At 34.1% G+C, this 23860-nt stretch overlaps 1 protein-coding gene across 5 annotated transcripts in view; it reads right to left on the bottom strand.

Moving 5' to 3' along the window:
* Nucleotides 1-1267: 1267 nt before the first annotated feature.
* Nucleotides 1268-23860, bottom strand: part of MMP16 (matrix metallopeptidase 16) — a 298247-nt gene continuing 275654 nt past the window's right edge. For 3 of the 5 annotated variants that reach the window (XM_047726506.1, XM_047726508.1, XM_047726507.1), the window contains 2 exons: nt 22880-22995; nt 7288-16365 (listed from right to left, as the gene is read on the bottom strand). In XM_047726506.1, the coding sequence (XP_047582462.1) occupies nt 16031-16365; nt 22880-22995 (451 nt within the window). In that variant the 3' untranslated portion in view covers nt 7288-16030. Of the gene's footprint in view, nt 1351-5956; nt 6114-7287; nt 16366-22879; nt 22996-23860 lie in introns of those variants that run through there. The other 2 variants (XM_047726509.1, XM_047726510.1) reach the window with 2 other exon arrangements.

Here is a 23860-nt window from a genome sequence, read left to right as displayed (position 1 = left end):
TGAGACATCTATCTTTCCTAAGCTGTCATCATCCAAAAACATTTGACCAAATATCTCCCTAAGGCAAGGGTCAAGTGTCCTTGAAAAGGGTTGCCAAGATTTCCATCACTTCCTATTTTCTCTGCCAAGTGAGGGACCACAAATGCTATAAAAGAAGGGTGGAGAATGGAAATGGGTGAAAAGAAAAACTGCAATCAAATTAATATGATTAATGTCCAGAGGCAGAGGAAAAGCAGTGAAGTCATGGATAGAGCATCCTTATGTTCATGCAAATTTTGGACTTGCTGACCATAGATAGATTTTGTGCTTTCACTTAAACTTTCTATTATCAGATTAATGCAGTTAAGTCATTTAAAACATCATTTAATGCTGAAATAACACTATAAAAATTACAAGCATCCCCACCCTTATCCCCCACTCCTCTTCTCTAAACCTCTTTTAATGTTTTTGGCTAATTTTTTTTTTCCTTCTGGAATTGAACACCTCATTATTTCTAAGTAATACGGATGTACTTTAAATCAGTTTTGGACATCATCTCTTGATTTCCTATTATGTTAGATGAAGACTAAACTGTCTTCCTGTGTCATCTCCTCTGCTTCCCCTCCTTCATCCTCTAAATATAGTTTATTACAGTTTTTGATTAAAGATTCAATTTTTACATTATCATTCCTATACCTGTTCAGAACTGAGCACTGAACTGGACCTATATTTTAATTTTTTAAAACTGTTCCTTAAATTAATATTTGCTTAGTTTTACAATTGCTTCATTCTTTATCTATTGCTTATTATTCTTAAGTCTCTAGGTACAATTTCCCACAAAGTCAATTATATCAAGTAATCTTTTGGTTTCATTTTGTGTTTATTTATGATTACACACACACACACACACACACACACACACCCCTACTAGAGTTATCCATTTCTCCTATTTGGACTAGCTGTTCTCTAGGCCTGTTATTTCACGATTTATCTTTGTGTTATTGTAGGAAATTTCTTTGAATATTTCAAAAAATTGAATCTCTGTTCCTCAGATCTTATGTGTTAGTATTCTTCATTTATTTTCATGTTCCAGAGGAGCACATTGCACATAGCTTCATAGGTTGGAAAAGGTGGCAACAATGACGAAAGTCATGAAGATGGAGTCGTTAACATGCTTCTCTCTTGGGTCTCCCTGCTCCAGTGTGAACTGCTTGTCTTTATGACTGGTGCACCATTGTAATCCTTCCAGGTGTTCTTTACCACCCTTTTGGATAATCCCTTTACCTCTTTCTTCCTTTTGTTGAAACTCCTGTTCTTCTGAATGCAGTATTATCTTGGATTTCTCATTATTTAGTGGAGGATACTGTATAGCTAAGAAATGGAACATGGGAAGAAAAAAATTTAACTTTGCTTCTAGTCTATTGAGTTTTTAATTTTCCTATCAAGTTTTAATTTCTATGCAAATGATTTTAAAAATTGTTCTCTCTAAGAGATAATAAGGATTGTTTTGAAAGTTTTTTAAAATGATGCAGTCCGTTTCCTTCTTGTTATTTTTGTGTGTGTTTGTTTCGTTGGGTCACTATGGTTGTTTGAACTTTTCTTTAGATGTCTAGAAATCCTGAGTTGTCTGATCCTGTTTCACAGGAGGAAACAAAAACTAATAGGAAGCACTGACTGCATGGGTGGGACTTGTCAGTAAGAACTTTAATAAAGGGTAATCTTGCTGGCCTTTTGTTGGGGAAGCAAAATATTGCATATTTTATTGTTTTTCCTCTTGGATTGATCAGACTCACCAAAGAGTATTCCATTTTTTCCCCCCTAAAGAAAACAGCAACAACAAATTCTCCCCCAGACTAGCTGATGACATCCCAATGATGAAGCAGAGGAAGTCTGGGAGGTGTCTGTATTAACATTTCAAATATGGAAGTTCACTTAATCTCTTTTTGGTAGAGAACACTGGCATTCCCCAATTCAGAGACCTTCTTTTACCATCTCCACAGAACAAACCTTGAGTTATTGGCTGGTGAGAGGAAGAGCAGTTGCCCAAAGACAGGGAGGCCTGGACATGACCTAGGGTATTTAACTGTTTCCTATAAACAGTATTTAGTTCTTAATTTATTCAGTTTTATTCACCCCATTTCCACAGCTACTTGGTGCTTCCATTCCCTGAGCCTTCTGCATTCTATGTGATGTATTTTGAGGTTGTTCTCTGCTCCTGACAGTTTATATGCCTCCTTGGGTCTGTTAAGCCAGTTACCAGATGTCCTCTTTTTTCCAGCTTCCCAAATGTTGGTGTTGTCTTCTCTCCTGTAGTCCCTTTTCCTAAGTCTTTTGGAGAAAAAAAATGAAAGGAGAGGGGAGGGGAGGAGAGGAAAGGAAAAAGAAGAGAGAAAAGAAAGGGAAAAAAAAGAAAAGATCCATTTCTTGTAGTTTTAGTAGGGCTTTGGAGGAAGTGAAATTATATGCCTGTTCCTGATCCATCATTTGACCTGGAAGTGTTGATAATGCTTTTAGACACATGTTACATGCCAGGTAAAATCTATAAAGCATTCTCTGGTGAAAGCCATTGTTAGTGTAAGGGCCCAATAACTGTTCTAAGCAACAAATATTTTTTTTTTTTTTTTTTTAAATAGGGAAGCATTTAACAGCTATTTTCGGAGCTGCTTTTTTTTATTTTTTATTTTTTAAATTTATTTGACAGACAGAGATCCCAAGTAGGCGGAGAGGCAGGCAGAGAGAGAGGAGGAAGCAGGCTCCCTGCTGAGCAGGGTCCCCCAATAGTGGTGGTGGTGGTGGGGGCTGAATCCAGGACCTGAGATCATGACCTGAGTTGAAGGTAGAGGCTTTAACCCACTGAGCCACCCAGGTGCCCCAACAAATAATTTTTTAAAAATCCGTTTCTTGCTGTTGAACTATTTATCTGTATCTTTCCTTTTGTCTGTGACTTGACTCTTTCCTTTTTGAACCCCTGTCACCGAACTTACTTATCTTCCATATTGAGTATTATGTCGACAACCTACCCTATAGACAGACCCAACACTAACCCTGCAAGAATTTGAACTGCATTTCCCTTCAGGTAGGCAGAATAATTACTATTCCAAAGTCTTTTTACATTGTCTCTTTTGCAAGGGAATACAAGAAAATGAATAACCATTTCTCTTATATCTGTGCACACATTTGAGTAAGCAGAACTTGATATTTTGAGTATTTTATTTTTATTTTTTTAAGTACTCCATGCCCAGTGTGGAGCCCAGCATAGGGCTTGAATTCATAACCGTGAGATCAAGACCTGAGCTGAGATCAAGAGTCAGACACTTAACTGACTGAGCCATCCAGGCACCCCACTTTTTTTAATATTTTAAGTCCTGATAACAGTTCTCTAATCACCAGTGCCTCCCAAACAGTCTTCCCACTTTTACTTGGCTACTGTTGCTGGAAAATTTCCTCTGGTTGAAAAGGTGATTAGTTGAAGTAAAAGATACATGTTAAAAAAAAAAAAAAAAGATTAGTCTAAATCAAGGTCAACGGCTTAAAAGATTTTATCTTGGAAATAAATACTTTAAAATATCTTTATTCAAAAAACTCCTAGAAAACAGGTTAGAGAATATATAACAAAGCAAAATAAAACTTCTGTAATAACAAAATTTAAAAATACCATTTGATTTAGTGTAGTAAGCATTTCTAGAGCTTCTTCATTCAAGGCACTGAATTAGAAGCTACAGCGGGGACCAACTAAGCAAACAAAACAAAACAAAACAAGAAGAATGCAGTTCCTAAGAGCTTAGACATTCATAAGGAATAATGGCTTAAATTCACATAAAATTATAGATTTTGCCTTAAAAGTTGCATGAGTATGATCATATAACTTACTATTAAAACTGGAAGATTTCTGAAGAGAAGGAGGGGTGCAATATTAATAATTATACTGGGATCACCGTAAGCAAAACAAAATGCAAGGAGATAATATGAGGTTTCAAAGTTGGTGGAATTTTACCTGTTCAGTGAGATCAGGGAAGATAAGGAAGGGAAAAGTGGAAATTCAAATTTGCATGAGCCAAACTATGGATGAGGGGTGGCAAATATTTGGATGGTTTAGGTATAAAAATATATATTGGTGAAAAAGTTTGAAAAGCAAGTTAAAAATAGATTTTTAAAGGTCTTCCTATAAAATCTTTGTTTTAATAATAAAATCCTAGATATGATTCAAACTCTAATTTGGAAAGATTGTTCTGCCAGGAATGTGTAAATAAGCTAGAAAAAAGAAGGAGATTGAGTTAAGCAAGAAGATTCAGTTATGAACCCTAACTAGGACAAGAATGTCAAAGAGAAATTAGATGCCAATAATACCGTTGAGGCAGAATTCATAGACCTAATAAATATCAAAAGGGGGACATCAGAGGCAAAGGGAAAGGGAAAGGCCAAGAACACAATATTTTCATGGATAAGAGAATTTAGTGCATTAATAAATTAAATAATTTAGAAGGAAGCATTCTTATTTTGGGGGAAAAAGGGATGTTGATGCTTTATATTTAGTAGATTGAATCTGGGAAGCAGAAGAAAAATCCAGATTAGTGGGTCCAGCAAGTGGGTGGAAATTGTCAGTCTGGATTTTGTGAGACATCATCTCCACAAAGCTAAAGCCATGTCTGTGCAGAAGGGTCCAGGAGAGGGTGTAGAATAAAGGAGATTAAGAACATAAAGGGGACTTACATAAATTAACAAGAATTAGTTTAAAAAGTTAGATATGATAGGGGGAAATATTTTTAAGCCCTAATATCTAGAAGCCAACATTTTCCTGAGCACTGACTATGAGCTAGGTTCTGTAGCAGACTATAGGTATAGAAAAGGAAATTAATAGGACCTGACTAGGGGAGCAGAATTATTAATAGCAGAGTTACTATCAGTATTAAATACTCTTAAGAAGCCAGGTAATATAGGGAATCAGACTAGGTTTAGTTATAAATATATTATTTAAATTTAAAGAAATAAGTATAAGGAGTGCCACAAAATTATAAGTAAAGAATGAGTGTAAAGAACACATGATAGAAGTGAATTATATATATATTTTCAAGGAATAGAACAATTAAGTGGGGGGAAAGAAGAGAGAGAGAAGGTAGAGGTAAGGAGGAGAAGGAAGAGGAAGAAGAGGGCATCAAACTGGGTTGAAGTTATGCCCATTCAAATACTTTGTGTAAAAGATTTAAAATATGCAAACATTGTCACTCACCTCAGTGGTATTTATGTTTCCATAGCATGCTAGTGTCATTCTAGTTTAGTCCTTGATTGTGGCAACAATCATGCAAGATAGGTCACATAATACTATATTTTGATATTAAATAAATAAAATTCAGGTATGGAAGAAAAATACTTTACTGGATTAGGTCGATATTTCCTGTTTTGTTTTTTTTTTCTCTTTGATAATAAAAACAACAAGGAATATTTATTCTTTTTTTTTTTTAAGATTTTATTTTATTTGACAGAGATCACAAGTAGGCAGAGAGGCAGGCAGAGAGAGAGGCAAAGGAAAGCAGGCTCCCTGCTGAGCAGAGAGCCCGATGTGGGGCTCGATCCCAGGACCCTGGGATCATGACCTGAGCTGAAAGCAGAGGCTTTAACCCACTGAGCCACCCAGGTGCCCCAAGGAATATTTATTCTTGAATTCTGCGTGATTATTTATGGTTTCATGTTGACAGCCTTATAAAAATAAAGGTTATCTTTTGTTTAAAAGCCTTCTACAAATACAACAAATACAAATTGTTGCTTGGCTAACCTTTTAGGTTCTTATGGGCTGACATGTTCCAAAAGTCCCAACAACTCTCATCTGTGAGTCTTCCTTTAAACTCCTTTGCCAGTTCTCAGGGATGAACCTTAGAAGCAGATTTCAAAGAACTGAACACAAACAATTCTCTGTCACTTTAGTCTACTGTTTATTACTTCAAACAATTAAATCCCTTATGATTGTCTTAGCTACCTTGCTTCAGCTCTCCTCTTTTATGTTGTTTGATGTTGTAAGAGACTTCATAGTTGATCCTGTGTTCAAAATAATTTATGAAAATGTAGATATGGAAATGTTTACCTTTGCTTATGTTTTCTATGAGTCAGCTCTTTATTCATGGCCATCCTTTACTGTAGTCCTATTATTTAAAAAAAAAAAGTTCTTAAATGGGATTCTGTCAAAGACTTTTGATACAAAATTTAACTACTTTGATTAAATTTACCTAGACAATCATGATGTATGACTTTAAACAATAAATTCTATTCACCTATCCAAAAATTAATCTTTATTCTTGTTAGGTAGGGATGAAATCTTTATATATTCTGTGTTCATGGTTACTTGCCTGAAATATATATGATGCGGTAATGCTTCCTGCTCCTCTCCTTGGCCCTTCACATGCATCTAGTTAGTTAAACAATTCTCCAGTTGATATGGCCAGTTTAATATACTTGCTCATTCAGAGAAACACAGGTAGTCTTGGCCTAAATTACTTAAGAATTTTCATTTTCTGTTTCATATTGATTAGGAAGAAAGAGGTAATAAAGTCTACTGCTATAGATTACAGCTTCCATATTAGTTATAAATGTATGTATATCATTCATTGAGTAAAACCACAATGTCTATGAACTGTTTTTCTTTTCTCTTATTTATTGACAGTTTTTTTTAATTACAACACAATGAATTGATGGTAAATACAGAAGATGCAATAGTATAAAAAGCCATTTAACCCTTCCCTAGGTTAAGACACTTACAGCAGACAAAAACTGCCCCACCCAAAATTCCCTCCTTGAATGGAAACAAAATAAATATAAATTAATAAATACAAAACAAATCACTGCACAGCCCTTAACTCTTTGATTGCCATGGCAAGAACCATGCTGATGATTCTAGCTTGTGACATTTGTGTGGTTAAAGGTTGCCGCAGCAGTCAAAGGGTTATAGCATTGTAAACATAAGTACTTCGTGGAAAAGTTCAGTCATGTTAATGATCTACAGCGATGAGATTAATAGCATGACCCCTTGACCTTTAATGACGCAACATTATAAGGAGTTGAAGAGATAGTAGATTGGTGAGCTGTTACATAGACTAGTCAACCATTTTATTTAACAATGTGCTATGAGGCCTTGATTTACTAATAAAAGACAACTTGTGAATAATAAACACTGTTCAATGCATTGATCAATAAAATCAATGAAAAAATTAAGCACCACAAAATTTTGCCTGATTATATCTGACAGTCATAATACACTTTAGCACCATTTATTTAGCCTTATATTTGCACACAAACAAGCTTTGTGTTTGTCAGTAGAAGCTATCTGAAAAAAAAAATATATATATATATATATATGCCAGATTTAAGATGTTATAAATGTATAGAATCCTATGTGGGCAAAAAAAAAAAAAAAAAAAAACCAACCAAACCACTAACAACTTGCAAACCTTAAAGCTCATTCAGCAAATAAATGTGTTATTTATTTCTTTCCTTACACACAGAAGACTACATATTATCAGAAACTTAATGTAGTGTTGAGTGTAATGTGAATAATCCAAAAGCTCAAAGTTAGAAGTTAATATCCTCTCCATAACTGAAAATATCATGGGGAATTAAAATAAAGGCAAAGTATTGTCAGACAACCAAGAGATAATAGCCTAAATATTTAATTTCTTAGTGTTTCTCTCTGCTTCATGTTTTAATATTATTTAAAGTCTACATTAATCTCATGTATTACATTCTTTTAATTTCCCATAACCACAATATAGAAAGGAAAAATGATTTTCATAAGAAGCTATAAAATGTCTACTGTTTACCCAAGAGACAACTTTCCTTTGCAATTGCTTGTATCTCATTCTGGCTCTGAAAGACAAATGTATGTGCAATTATTTTTTAATATACCATATGGTATTTATTTGACAAACTAAATTTATGGGAGCTTTTTCCCTTTAATCTGTCTCTTAAATATGTATGTGTATGTATATACACACACATGCATACATACACACACACACCATACACACACACAATATGTATTTCCAAATCTATATTACAAGATAGCTCATATGGGTGGAATAAATTGTGTTCATTATCATACTGATCCACTACTTGAATCAAGATAATGTTAATATAGATATACAGATTTTAAAACATCTTGAAGATAAATTACTACACTGATGAAGCAGGCAATTTTCTCAATATCAATAATTGATTCTTTTAAAAAATCATCAATAGACTATGGACTATGTTTTTGCTAAAAATTAGGTTTATTAAAAGTTATAGTAGCACAAATTTGAACTAGTAAACTCCATTTATTTCCTCCCTATAAAAACAAGATATCTTTGTTTAAAATTATATACCTAAAAAAAAAAATCTTTCAAGACTTTTAAGCCTGAAGCAAATTTTTATGGGTGAGTCTCTAAAACCCCTGAAAATAGAGGTCCACAGTAGAAATGCTGATGCAGTCAAAACCAATGCAGCAAAAAGCTGCCACTATAATACCCTTTATTCTTTTATTCTCTCTCTTTATAATATATAATTTATGTAATTCACACATAAAAGGAAATAGACAAAAAATTGAGGTTTTAGGCATTCATGTACACATGATGTACCTTAAACAAAACACTATGTTATGGTATTTACTCTCTGGTATAATTATTTAAGATACATTCTCCAAAACCAAACTTTCTTAGCTGGCTTATCAACATACAACAGCCTTCATACTCAGCATTTCACTTTCCTCAGGGGAATAACTCTAAAGAAGTTAGAATCCAATGTAAGAGATTGGAAAATGTGTGAAATTGATTGGGAGCTGTCTTTGCATGAAACTTGTGAAGGAAATTACTGAGGAACAGAAACATTTTCTGGGCCCAGTCTGATATACGGTGCTGCTCAGTTCTGGTTTTCATAAACAGGAGGTAAAATCAAATCTGTAAAAAAAGAGGGGCAAGGTAGAAATGGAAAGGAATACAAAATGGGGACAGACTACATAAGACAACACAAAATAATATCTCCCTCCCAACCATCTGTATTTTGGGGTGACACACAGAAAGCAAACAAATAATTTCAGAATTGGAGGAGCAGAAAAACCAGACACCCAGTCATCCTTGTTAAGAAATCAGGTTTGTTTGAAAGTCACAAAATAACTAAGATTGTGAAATTTTGTATTTATGAACATATAAAAGAATAACATATTCCACTTCAGATAGAAAAGAAGTGATAAAATAACAAAAACAAGAACAACCCTAATTTTACCCAGGCAGTAGTACTACAAAAGAGCTGTGAGAAGACAGGCAATAATGTGGCCGCTGTGATGTTATTTCAGTGGTAGCAAAGATTATGACATTGATTTAAGGACTGAATCAGTCACTCAGGGAAACTGTGTTTTACCTTCATAACTGGGTTATCAATATATAGAGAGGGAACAAGTTCAAACTGGCATTACGAAAGAACAAATGAAACATGCATTCTAGTGACTTTGCAAATCGACAGCTCACACCAGGCTTTATTCATCCATATCTTAGCAAGACAGGCCAACATAGAAACATATATTCATACAAAATGTGGCAAGTACAAGCAGCACCATATCCTATCCTAGGAAAAAAGCATCCTAGCATGCAGTCACATCTCACCAAAGCTTCATCGTATATGAGGCATTTATAAAAAGGCCTGTGTCAAAAAGTGTTATGCCTGGGATCAAATCTAGCTACAGACCAGTACTACAGATATGTCTGTATTTCATGTGTTTTTTTTTTTTTTTTATGGAGAAAACCAAGTAGATAAAATACTCAAGAAACATCTTCATAAGTCAAAAAGTTAATCATTTTATTCCTTACACCATTCTTTCCTTCTGGTTTTTCTATGTGAAATAAGGGTTAATGACATCTTACTCTGAAACTAAGTGGCCTAACATGATACAATTATATTTTCATATCTATATTTAATTGATTTTCTTCTCCCTTCTTAAGGGCATATAAATCCAGCTCTATAGCAGAGCACATGGCAAAGTTACATGAATCAGCATGACATTCTAGTTTATGATGTATATGTCTTACAATGCCCAGTGTGCCTTCAATATAAGGCCACATTGAGTGCAAACTTGAATATTACCCCCAGTCCAATGTAAGTATAAGACAGATTTTTAAGATGCAGTGCTCTTTAAATTGGAAAGGCATAGAATCTTTAGAAATCTTCATAAATATCTTTCTTTTTTTTATACTTATGCGCTAACCATGAATTAACTGGGTATGCCCTCATTTTCCTTAAAGAGCTTCAGTTGTGTACTGTTTTACAGTACTCATGACTTTATACCCTTACCTCATATAAAGAATTAGCATTGTTTTTAAAAAAAGATGCATGTTGCTGTCCACTTATGCGCTCACAACTGTGTCTAAAAATTGAAGGCTGCTACATCAGTATTCTACCAGAATAGTGACACATTTTATATCTGTTTTTCACTCAATTTCTGTGAATTTATCAGGGTTTGTTTAGATCAGTGTTCATTCTTAGGCTTTATATACTATTGGTTTAAGTTTCAACATAGAAATATGTATAAAATATTGAAAGAGATATTTGTAATGGATGATGTTCATCTGAACTGAAATATCTCTGAATCATTTCAGAATGATACCAGTGGAAATACAAAATGATTTGAGTAGGACAGAAAGACAAAGGTTATCATTAGATGAGATTAGAACACTAAGGCAACTTCTTTGCTACAATGCCAAGTGTTTATGTTATATGATTTCTGAGGTAAATTTCTATCCTAGAGAAATGGCTTTTCTTAGGAGATTCTAACATATATCTTTCCAACTGAGGTTACTGAACACCTAACTTTTGACATTTTTAGCCTATAAGGCAGTGCATTACTATCAGATGTATTTATGTAGGGTAACATCTAAAAACCAGTGGCTAATTATATACATTGATATGTCACATACCCATTACTAATATGAAGAGCTTGAAATTGTATTTTTCTCTATTTTTATAGTTGCTAAAGTAAAATTTCCAGTTGTATTAAGGAGTGCTAGTTAAGTTTTCATATTTTACAAAACACTCATTTTTCTTTTTCCTCCATTTCCATTATATTTAATATATATAGTATTTAATTTTCATATTTATGGTGTGGTGCTCCATCTGGTTGCTGTTTTCTTTATTATATAAAGTTCTAATTTTTAAAATATAACTGATAAAATTTTTCAGATGTAACTTTGGTTCCCTTTTCAGCAATGAGGAACCTAAAACATAGATACACATCCTTTGCCAGTTATAACCTGCAGTCACAATAAATCAATATCATGAAGGTGCATGAGATGCAGTGGAATGATTAAATCCTCTAATACTATTGACTTAAAACCTTTTGTGATATCATATATTGGCTGAGTTTATATTTACAGCTATTTATAAATAGCTTATCTGAATTTAACATTTTTGGTTTAGACGGCATGTTCTGTTTGACATCTGTGATATTTTGGAAAGTGCTCTTGAGAGCATCAAAAATGAAATGAACTCTTCGCTATGTTTGCTGAAAAAGATTTCACCACCATCCACGAGGTTGTTTCAGTATATGTTACAATCTCACAGACTCAATACTATCATTAAATCACCGCCTTTATTAGTTTCTGGAAATAATTCCAAAACTTAAAAAAAAAAAATGATCTTTTCATGACTCTTGTGTTAACTCAGTCTACTTGATTATAACATCCATTTCTCTTCAGATAGCACATTGAATTTAGTCAATATGGACACATATGTTACTCTATGTAAGATTCACAAAGTGTGGGCATGTATTTGATACTAGAGATATCAGCATAATATGCAGAACTTGGAAGTATTATATTACTATACCTAGGATCCAGTATATACACATCATCCACATATTGGAACTACCAGTGAAGTTGGGCAATGTTCTCATCCACCACATTGCATTTTTTAATCACCCACAGAAAGGGAATAAAAATAAGTATATTGTATTTGAAACAAATTGTGTCAATAGAAAAAGATTACAAGCAATCTGACTAGTAAAAGTAACATTTGCTTATTTCAGTAAATCAGTCTCTATCCTTTATTACTTAGTAATTATTTTCTGTAAATTATTACTTAGTAATGTATTACATCTGATTCAGAAAAGCCTTGCCCTCTGATTTATAACAGAAGTTGTCTTTGCTAGTATCATATAATGTTCTCTAATTTATCTATGGTATCTCTGTAGTTGTAAAGAGCTTCTGTATTCACCTATTCTGATTGCCATGTCAGCAGACACTTTGTTCTAAAAGGAGTCAATAGTTAAATTCATAACCTCCTCCACAGTCTTGATGTGGATTTACTGCTTTATAGGGAATACAGATTGACTGGCTATTTTAATACTTCATTTCAGTCCAGTTAATAATATACAGAACAATAATTTTGGCTAAAATTATAAACTATAGAGTTAATTTACGTAAGGAACATTACCTTATTTATATTTGTATTTATATTAAAGTATTAATAATGAAACAGAAGGAGAATTATGTTTTGTGATCATGAATGTGTTTTCATTTTGAGAAATCCTAGGTCTGAACTTTCCATGCTATCAATGATGTTTGATGAAAAATATTTGATAGATTTTATGTTTCTATTGATACTGAACTTGGTACATTATGTTGTTGACCCATGGAAATTTACTCCACATTGTTTTTGAATCACTATACTTATTTGCTGGACCAACTGGTCTCTCTCTCTTTCGTTATTCCAATAGGATTGAGACTTTTTTCCCCCAAACCCCAAGTGGAAGAGGAGTCAGGAACCATACTCACAAAGTGCCCTGTGTACAATAAACAAATAGAATCTTGGTGTGTGTGATTATATAGAACTTAATATTTTTCTTATCTCTTGTAGCCTCATAGCCTGAAAATTTATTCTAGTAAAGAGAGAAGCTGTATATGCCTTTTCTTATTGTATAAATCTCATCTCATATTGAAGTAAATATGACCCAACACTTATCCATGACATTTTCAGAATTCAAGCATGACAGGGTCTTTCCTTTCTTAATGCTATGATTATTTTCTAGCCCTTATATACTTATAGTCTTATGACGGATCAGGATATTGTGACAAATGAGTAAGAGGCAAAAGATTGCTTCTTCAGTTTTTTTCTCATTTAAAAAAAAAAAGTAAAATCAGTGTTTAATACAGGTTGATGGAATGCCTCAATGATTTACCCATGTCCCCAAATGACATAGTTCCTCATTTCTGTGTTTAGCAAAATAAGATTTCCAGTCATCTTTTTTCTTGACATCAAGGTCCTAAAAGGATTAAACCCTCCCATAAGCAAACACTGTGTAAGTGAGCTTATGTATATAGTTCTCCATGCTCAGTAGAAGTGACTAATTCTTTATAATATCAGCATCATCTAGAATGGAAGCACTGAAAGCAAAAGGACTGATTTTGGTCCTCTCCCCATGCTTTCTTTCTTGGCCTTCACATACATAATCTCTGATATCTTGTCAAAATACAGTTTGCATTGCATAATGTTTTGCTGTAAAGCCATTCCTCTTTTTTAACTGTTCTTTTTTCTTATCCTTACATTATATATGTTCTGGTTTTAAGAAATAACAATCTGCAAAGGCTTTGCAGCATGCCACCCATGATTACAAAATATTTTCCCAAACCAAATCATAAACATGTTGTTTAACTGAAAGACATTCTAATTTTCATGCTATGTTGAGTATAAATATAAATTCAAGGCAGCCAAACTCTCCCATTTCCAAATAAGAATATGTACCTACACTCATTAAAAATCATCTGGAAATGTGTATTATTAGCAAATGAGTAAGAAATTTTCACTAGTATAAAATTCCTGCTTTATATAAAAGCCACACTGGCCATTCAAGTATTTTGAGGTTTTTTTTCCCCTATAGTTTTATATTTGTACTGAAAATGATGAATTTAGACTTGAAATTATATTAAAGGAGAACTAAAAGTCACTTCTACCTATAGGGCATTTTTCGAGTGTGCATGTAAATGGCAAAGTGTCCATCTGCAGATCCACCATCGACACTCTTTCTCTCTCTCTACTCTAAGGAAACAGCTCATGCTTACTAGGGTTTTAGAGTACAGTTAACACTCCAAAGGAGAAGCAACACCAGATTTCCTTCAGTTTGTGCCAGTTTGCAAGTTAAAGGTCAAAGGGCAAAGACATAGAACAGGACTCTTCAAGGAAAATTTTCACAGAAGACAATGTTTAAGTTGTTGTTAATGACAGTCAACAGATCAATAATCAAGTTCAAGGCAAGCTGTTCATTGTTTCAAAAGCTAATCCCCTCAAAAGCTGGCTTTCACACAAAGCCAATGTCTGACTCATGGGGTGCATTCGGTCTGACCATCTCTGATAAGTTCACAGCCCAGTGGCTGTAAAGCCTTTCACTGCAAGAAGCAGCTCCTAAAAATCAATAAAGAGGTCTGTCAGTTGCTGACTTTTCTCTAGGAAAAAAATATTGATACAAACCTGCACTGCAGGTCACATGAAAATGACAATACTGCTGTTAGGACAAATTACACTCAACAATGAAATGCTTTGGTGGTCTCTTGGCTCTGTCAGTGATCAAATGGATGGCTAAATGCCAGAAGCCACACTAACCCTTTGAGAACTATGGTTGACATGCAATAGGTAATGCACTGGAGGATATTCATGCAATCTCAGAGTCATCATTTTAAGTCATTTTTAAAATGGCAATGCTAACTGCATGTACCAAGGCAAATTGAATTTTCATGCAATGGATTTTAAAACAGAAATTCAATATGTCTAAGAAAAAAAAAGACTTAGGCTATTATAATCAGTTCTTCAAATAAAATTTCACTCTTACATTTTCTGAATAAAATATCTTTTATTTGCCAGGAAAAAATTTGGCAAGTAACATTTCTGTTTGCTATAAACGCATTTATGTAGTACCGCAAATCACTTAAAAATTACATGGGATTATAGGATGTCTGTTTTAAAAACCTGAACTTCTTGAACCTGTGTCTGTTTTTACCATTGCCCAGTTCTATAATTTACTAGATAGCAAGACTGACAATCCTAAGACTCTGAAAGCTAGTCTGATAGTTCTCAAAGGGTTACACCAATGTATTACTAGAGTCACATATCCTTGCAAAATAATTGTCACTTTAAACCACTTTGGAGACATACTGCTTCTTGCTCTTAATGAATATTCCTGACAGACCCATGGAAGGCCCGGGGCAATGGCCTAATACAACTTGGGGAGATTATCACAATGATGTAGGGTCAGGTGGCAGGAAGGGGATTAGAAACACTTCAAAACAATCAAAGGTCCTTTTTGAATATAGCTATGAATATAAATGTGATGAAACATTGAGGACATAGCTGAGAACAGCTGTATAAAACGAAAAATGGATGTATTATTAAGGCTGTTACTATATTGCAGATATTTTGGCCCCTTGTTTGTTGGAAAATGGCTGTCCCAACAGTCTAAAGTCCTGCATGTGTATTCCAGATCTCCCACCTGACAAAAATGAAGTGTAGGAGACTATCCATAGCAGTCAGAGAGCTATCTTCTTTGGAGACAAAGCTGTTTTGGGTCTTCACACTTTCCTGAAAGTTCAATTGTGGGTTTTTTGTTTAACCTTTTTTTTTTTTCTTTGCTTTAAAGCAAAAATTCATGGGTTTTTCCATTTTGCTTTTTTCCCCCAGATAATGGGCTCAGGCTTCAGAAGGAAAATAATATTGGAAACCTTTAAGAAGAATCTTTTTTCTTCTTTTTTTCCTCTTCTTTAGTTAATCCTGAAAATTTACTGGGCATTGAGCGTGCAGAGGAAAGGCCTAGAACTGAATGACAAAGAAAGACAAAGGACTGAAGAACGGCAGATACTGTGCATCATGGAAGCTTCCCCATGAGTGTATTTCCACTCATGTGCAGGACCAGCAACCCTCTGGGTTTGAAAGGTCAGCCCTGAATCAGGCTGCCACAAGCCTGCTCCTAGCTAGGAAACAGCATAACAGCTCTTGTCTTGAATCTCAAGTTACCACAAACTCCTGGAAAAGAAAGAAAGAAAAAAAAAACCCTACATCACACCCACTCTTGCATAGAGCGTTTACAGTACAGTATGTGGCGGGGTGTTCCTTTCCTCTTGAACTGGAACACAGTGTAAACCAATACAAGGAGGCATAAGGCCAAGATGCAGGGAATGACAATAGCTATGGCTTTCACAGTGCTGGCTGTGTTGTCCAGTTTGATGACAATGTCTACATCGTCTGGTGGGCTGTGTCCTTCTTTATCTCTGTCTGTTGGTCCATCACAGCCCATAAAATCCTTGAGGATGGATCTGGGATATCCAGGTTCTACTTTGAGTATCTGGTTGTTGAATTTCCAGTACTCCTTTCCTTTGTAGAAATACGTAAAGCCTAGAGGGGGAAACACACACACATAGGTACCACTTATTTTGAAGGTGTATATGTACAGAAATTCTTATTAATTTAAATTAGGCTACTTTTTAAAAGATGTATTTTAAGGCCCTTCCATTTTGGTAGGAAGAAAACATTATCTTCAGCTTAGCTGTCTTTTGAAATAAATCTGGCTGGTATACTGTAGAAGTTGTACTCTCTAATGCCTATGGAAAGCTTAGCCAAGAGTCAGAATATCCATAGAGGACTACTGAAAGATCATGCTGAACACATCTTGTCCTAATCTGGAAGGAGAGCTTTACTCTGTTTCTTACTTCTAAGGTTGTAGTTTCAGATTTACCCATCAGGGTGATAATACCAACTTTACTGAAATATGCTGAGGCAGCCTTATGAACTGTGCCTGCAGAGCTGCTGTTGAAGACATTGTACAATGCAATGCACCTGAGGAGGCCACTCCATGAAACACCTCAGGGGAAATTTCTAATCATCTCAGTATTGGGAGCCGTTGTACTTAAACACTAGGTTCGCTTTTGTCATTTGGACAAGAAATCACAACAACTTGTAAGTCATGAAGCTATGGAGATGTTTTCTTTGCTAGGAATCTTAATAAGTAAATAGGTATTTGCTTTTCATCCAGAGCTGCTTCCTGTCAAGTTTCTTTGTGACTGCACTTTTTGCACTTAATTCCTGCTTTGAGACAAAATTCAAGAAACCAAGAGGAAATACTTTAATGTTATCATTACGTAAAAATTGTATTTTGGGAGCCATTTTGAATAATATGCCTACTTTAGAGTTCATAATCATTAATGAGGGTTTTCTATATCCTGTATTATTGAGCACTTATTATGGAAGAAGTATTGTGCTTAAAGCCCAGTAAATGACATATTTTAATCCTCATAACCACTCTGTCAAGTAGAATTATTTACCTATACTTTTAAGGCAAAGATACTGATGCTCAGAGGTAAGATACCATGTCCAAGTTCTGGTGAAAGCAGAAATTAAAGCTTGATCTAGTTCTAGAGTCTGAACACTTAATGATTTTCTTAGAACTGTGTCCTTTAAAGATCTCCTGTCATTTAACAAACACTTCTTGATTAAACATCACAGGTTGTGATAGGTAAAACCCATGCAACAAAAAACTGACAACTTTCAAAAAATTTCATCTAGAATAGACCATCACTTCAGGTCACCTCATTTTGGAAATCATTCTGTTCAATGCCATAAAAATCTGCTGTTACTTTCTATTTCGAAGAGCAGTTTTGCAATCAGAGTAACATGCCAAGTGAAAACAGGTGTATGTAGATTCAAATATTTCAGCAGGGAGCTGGTATTTGATCACGCTAATGAAATCCAATGTAATTACTCAACAAGCTTGGATGAAGAAATGTTGAGGACTTGCCATATAATAGTACATTACACAACCACAGTTGAATAATGGCATTGATTTAGAATTAAAAAGACCTTCAAAACAGGTGAACGTACTTCTTGTATTTATAATCTGGAAACCCAACAGCTAGAATTATCTTCATCTTTAATTTTTTTGTCAAAGTGAATTACTGTGAACCTACTGGGTAACATACAAAAGTCAGAAGTTTCCATTTTCATATTTATGCAGGGCAAATTTTATAGCAGCACACTCCGTACACAGAAGTAGAATGGTAGTTTATTGAGTATATTTGTTAGAGATAACAAGTCTGGTCAGTAGAAGTTAAATAATAAAGGTATTTGAAAAGAGGTGGCCTGCAATCTTGGTAATAGGAATCTGTCAAACTTTGATCCCACAATATTCATCTCATTCAGTAATAAGAAATATGAAACAGCAGTTGGTGGAAGAAATGTTGATGTACTCATTTTTTGTCCTTTTTAAGAACAGCTTTGATGTTATACTCTTGTAGGTGTTATGCTTATTAAGAATAGCAACTTCAGATGAATTCTTACCTGAATTATTATTTTTTGAGAAATCCTGAGGAAGAATTCAGTGGGGACTGTAATGAATTATGTGGTGACTTTTTTTTTTCTCCCATATTTGACCAGATTTTACTCGTGACTTTTCTGATGTTTAGTCCTAAAATGTAACAAGACACTGCCCATCATAATTGTCTTGTTCTAACTTAGTAGATGTCTCTGGATGATAGTGTCTATGTATTCTCTGTCTTCCACTTTTATGTGAGTATTAGTAAGAAGTTAATTAATATTTAATAAATGTGAATGAATAACTTTAACTTGTGGAAATACAGGTCTGAATCACAGTTGTACATTTTAACAGAGAATGAGCATAGGGAGTAGGGACTCAGCAAGTCAACAGAATCAAGAGTCAAAACTATTTTAACAGGGACGACTGGGTGGCTCAGTTGGTTAAGCAGCTGCCTTCGGCTCAGGTCATGATCCCAGCGTCCTGGGATCGAGTCCCACATCGGGCTCCTTGCTTGGCAGCGAGCCTGCTTCTCCCTCTGCCTCTGCCTGCCACTCTGTCTGCCTGTGCTCACTCTCGCTTCTCTCTCTATGACAAATAAATAAATAAAATCTTTAAAAAAAAAAAAACTATTTTAACAGTGATCAGCAAGATGAAATGCAACCTTTGGCTAGTGTCTTATATTTGCCTCAAGATTGCATTTTCTAAGGAAGGAATAGAGAATACCTAGGTGGTATGGCTTGACAGCAATTAACATAGAAACAATTTGAAGGAGAGGGGATGCAGCAGTTCTTTACTACAATTTTATATCTGTTAAAAACTCACTGTTGCTTAAAACATAGTCAGATAATGAGTGCTAGGAAGAAATCATTCCACTGTATTCTGCATGAATCAAATCTCATTTAGATTATTGCATTTTCAAAGACTAAAAGTAAAGAGAGAAATGAAAAAAACTGTTAAATCAAGATGGTCTTACGGGCGAAAAGCAGGAGGATGATGGCTCAGGAAAGTACATTCTGAGAAAGCCTGGATTTGTCTAGCATGGCAAGATAAAAAATTTAACCAGACATGACAGATAATCAGTTACTTTAATGATATACCGTAGAGAAAGGTGTTAACTTTTCCTCTTTGGAGATAGTGCATTCCAGCACATTTAATGGGGCTAGAATGTTCTAGTTTCAAACCTCAAATATATAATCTTACTTTTTTTTATGATTATGAATAAGTTGCTTAAACTGATGCCAACTTCCTCATTTATCAATAATAGTAAATGACATAAAAAGGTATTTATGTTAGACAAATTAGATAATGAATTTATGTAGTATATCTGATATATGATAGGCATTCAATAAATACCACAAGTATTCATATTTATGAAGATGGCAGAATTAATATCAGTAGTGTATATGGAGGCACATGCCACCTTAATATGAAAAATATCCTTCAAACACCTATAGCTGAGTTGCTGAATTTGTGGACTTTCGTTTGTTTGTTTAAGAGTACAAGTAGGAGAAGATTCCAAGGAAGAAATTCCTACATTGATGGAAGGATAGACCAGAGAAAACATTCAGTGGTCTACAATCTCCAACTTTTATGACTATCAAATTTCATGTGCACAGACTTAAAGGGAATTACTTTGAGTCAAAATATAAATATAAATGTATTTACTTAATAATTTTAACTTGTTATCTTTCATACATAAACCTAAGGGAAGAAATTGTATAAAATATGAATTTAAGGTAAGAAGCTATAAGCATGAAATTTGTAGATAATGAAAAGTGGAAAATTTGCTGTTGATAGACCAAAGCCTTCCAGATTCTTTGATATTGCTATTGCACAGAACAAAGGTTTCAGACAGATGAAAAATCTCCTTGAGGGAGGGAATTTTTAGAATAATGGAAGGATAAAATTAATTTATATGACCAGTATTTATTGAATGTTTAGTATGTGACTGCCTTCAAAGAGTTTATACTAGAGGGGATAATGAGCATATAAGCTGATCATTGTAATATGAGATTTGAGTAGAAGGGGAGGGGTAATCACAAAAAGATATTCAAGGAGAATATTCTGAAAGATTAAGAGTGAGTTCAGTGTTGAGGGATATCAAAGAGGGGGCTAGACCAGGAAAGGTCCAGAAGACATAGATATATTGCAGTTTCATCTGTAGTTTCTATTCACTTGTAAGCATTGATTTTCCCAAAATGCTTCATTTGTCAGGATTTTACAAAGTTATTTTTTTGTTATGTGAAAAGAAACCGTGAAATTCTGAATATAAGAAAACTTTTTTTTTTCTCTTTTGAAATTGACCCTTGAGATGGGAAGATCGTGGGGAAATGCTCATGGAATATGATCTTGGCAGTCTCAGTCCTGTTTTGTACAAAACAAAATTTTCACCTTTGTGAAAACTGATAGTATTTTGTTAATTGTATTAATATAACATAAAAAGGATATAATTACATATTCTGATTTTAAAATTTTGATATGTTGCTTCAGAGTAGTTCAGAAACTATTTATGAAAGAGTTGATTCAGTTCAGAGTATACTTCTCGGTACAATTTCATTGACTTATACAGAATATTACTAAATATTCAGGTGGAAAAGAATATGAAAAATCATCGGGTGGGGGTAGCAAGAAGATTTTTTTTGTTTATTTTATATATATAATTTTATAAAATATCTCAGGTATTAGTGGCCTTGTAGATAGAAACAGGGAAAATGAAAACCATTAATGTGATAAGGAATTAAGATTATGTGTATTGTGTCTACTTTTCTATCTTTTGAAACAATTTATTACTTATTTTAAAAGTTATTTTTATCTTAAAAGATAAACTCAGTTTAAAAATTAATAAAGATAAGAAATTATTAACCAAACTTCCTAGAATTAATAACACTGCAGTTAAGATCTTGGTTGAATTTTCTTTGCGTTATTTTTGTATGGTATGTGATAACTTTTATTGAAGACAGTCTAGAGCAGTGGTAAGACTTCTGTAAATATTAGCTAGAGTTGGTTTTATCTGGGCTTTAATAAATCCCTTTATTCTAACCTCAAGAAATCCCCTCTCTCTCTAGTTTCTTCCATGGTGACACCTATAATTCATAGGGGTGATCTCAATTTTCTGCCTTCATGTGATCATTTTTCACATTTCTTTTTTCATTTCTTTGTTCTTCTCATCCTCACCTGCATAGTTTGAGTTTTGGGCCCTATTTTGATCTGATTAATTGCCTCCAATGTGACTGCACTGTTACTTCCTTCATTTTCTTATTGATACCCTCTTGACAGATATATCTTCATCTTTAACTGTCCTCGTCTATGGATTTCTGCTTTGATCACATACAGGCTCTATCTCTTAACTTTTTCTGAACCAATAGAATATACACAAAACTGATAATTCTCAATAAGTGCTATGATCAGGGCTTCAAGTTTCTTTTTTACTTTGCCTCTCCCTATAGCATACTACATGTGGAGCACTATCATACAGAATGTAGTATGTCATTTCATATAACAAGGGTCAAAATACAGCTTGTGTACTTTGACTTTTCTGACTACTGTTTATTGATCCTGGGTCACAGTTCCTTCAGGTTTTTACTCAGTGTATAGTTGTCTTAAATTCTGGCAATATGCTGATTGTTAATTGTAGTCTTCCTTGGTGGTGTTGATTTTTCATTCTCCTCCCATTTCTTCAATTAACTTTTTTGTTCTTTCCTCAACTGATGTATTTAATTTTGTTTTTATAAGTGATGTTAATTTTATGCTTGTTGCATATATGTTTCAGACTTTTCATTCTATTGAGGACTCAAATGGTATATCATTTTCTTATGGCTCCTATTACAAATCATTTGATGGGGTATGTTTTTTGTATATATTTTAGAATGATTTCTTTCCTTTGTTCTAGAATATTGTGTATAAATCCTATTTTGAACTATTTTTATGGTTTATTCCTATTTACTGATTTCTGAATGAGGAGAGAAATGTTGAGATTTCACATATGCCTACAGATAGGAGTGTATGGATTCTCCCTCACTTGGCTAACTTTCCACTTAGGATCTGGCTGAAACTCAAATCCTGAGATGGAGAGCAAGGAACGGGGGCAGCTCTCTGCTCTGCTTCTTGTTATTAAGCAATCATGCAGTCACTTAGCTTGATTGTATTGATTGTTGGGATCGTCCCTGTTTGCTGACACTCTAAGCCAAAGGTGACATTGAAAAATTAAAATCTTCAACATGCACAATTGCCAGGTGTCTTTGTGTCTCAGCCCATATGTACAAAATACCTTCCTTGTGACCAGCTCTGTCCCCTATATGTCTGTTACTAACTTTATAGGCATTTTGATAGAAAAATAGGTGATATTGCTTTGAAGGTATCCACACCCTCCATTTTTAAAAAATTGCCTTGATTTTTTTCTCATAAATTGAAATAAGCTGAGGTTAGAAAACATCTGGAGCATAATATTAAACATAAATCTAGGATGGAAAGTTCATGTAAATATAATACATTATAGCCCTAGTATGGTACTTTCTAATGATTTAATTTAACATTGTGAAAAATTAGAATTCATTGTTGAAATAGTAAACTCATGAAATACATAATGTACATGCTGCGTACCATTTTCTTTGTGCACAAAGGCTCCTTGAGGAGATTCAGGGATACCTTTCCAGACTGTGATTGGTTTGGGATAGCCAGGATCCATGGTCTTCATTTCTTCACTGTATCTCCAATACCTAAAAAGGATAATAAATAAGACAAAACAAAACAAAAAAAAAGTGCATAGGGAAGGAAATTATGTATACACAGTAATAGTATTCACTGACTCCTTGCTGTATGCTATCTGTTAATGGTTTAAAGGACTCAGTAAAAACACCAGAAAGACAGTAGACACAAATAGCATTCATTCTGTTTCCTTTCTTGCACATGTTAAAAGTGAGTATTGTTACTGCATATTTATTCAGTCTGCTAAAATTAATTTAAAAATTCTAGCTAAAATACATTGTGCTTGCTAAATATATTTAAGTTATTCACTAATCTATGGATAAGTAAGAGGTTTTTATGATTTTTTATAAAACTTGCTTAGGCAGCAGAGCACTTTTTGAGTCATCTTTAGCAGAATCTTTATTTATTTATTCATTTAAGAAATATTTACTGAGTACCTTTTATGTTCCTGGCATATTTTAGGTGTTAGAGATACAACTTTGAACAAAACAGATATTCTCCAGCTCTCATCAGTCTTACATTTTAGGATATGTACAGGTCATTGGCAATAAAACAATTTCTTAGTAAATACATATTGTGATAGGAGGTGCTAAGATTAAAAAACAAGCAGTAAATTAGCTAGGAATATGGAGAAGCAATTTTAATTAGTGGACAGGGAGTCCTTTCTTTATCAGACATTTGAGCAGAAAGGAGTAAGGTATGACACATACAGCTTTTGGGAGAAATACTTTCCAGGTAGAGGGACTAGTTAGTGAAAAGTTACTGTGGCAAGCACAAACTTGGAGTACTTAAGCATCCACAAAGAGGCTAGGGTGACTAGGATTGAGTTAACATATGGAAGAAAAGGTCAGAGTGGGAACCAGAATCTAAGATTAG

This window comes from Lutra lutra, chromosome 4 (assembly GCF_902655055.1).
Source record: "Lutra lutra chromosome 4, mLutLut1.2, whole genome shotgun sequence".
In the NCBI taxonomy this organism is placed as follows: domain Eukaryota; kingdom Metazoa; phylum Chordata; class Mammalia; order Carnivora; family Mustelidae; genus Lutra; species Lutra lutra.
Note: the sequence above shows the minus strand (reverse complement) of the source record. Positions and strands in the feature narration are given on the sequence as shown.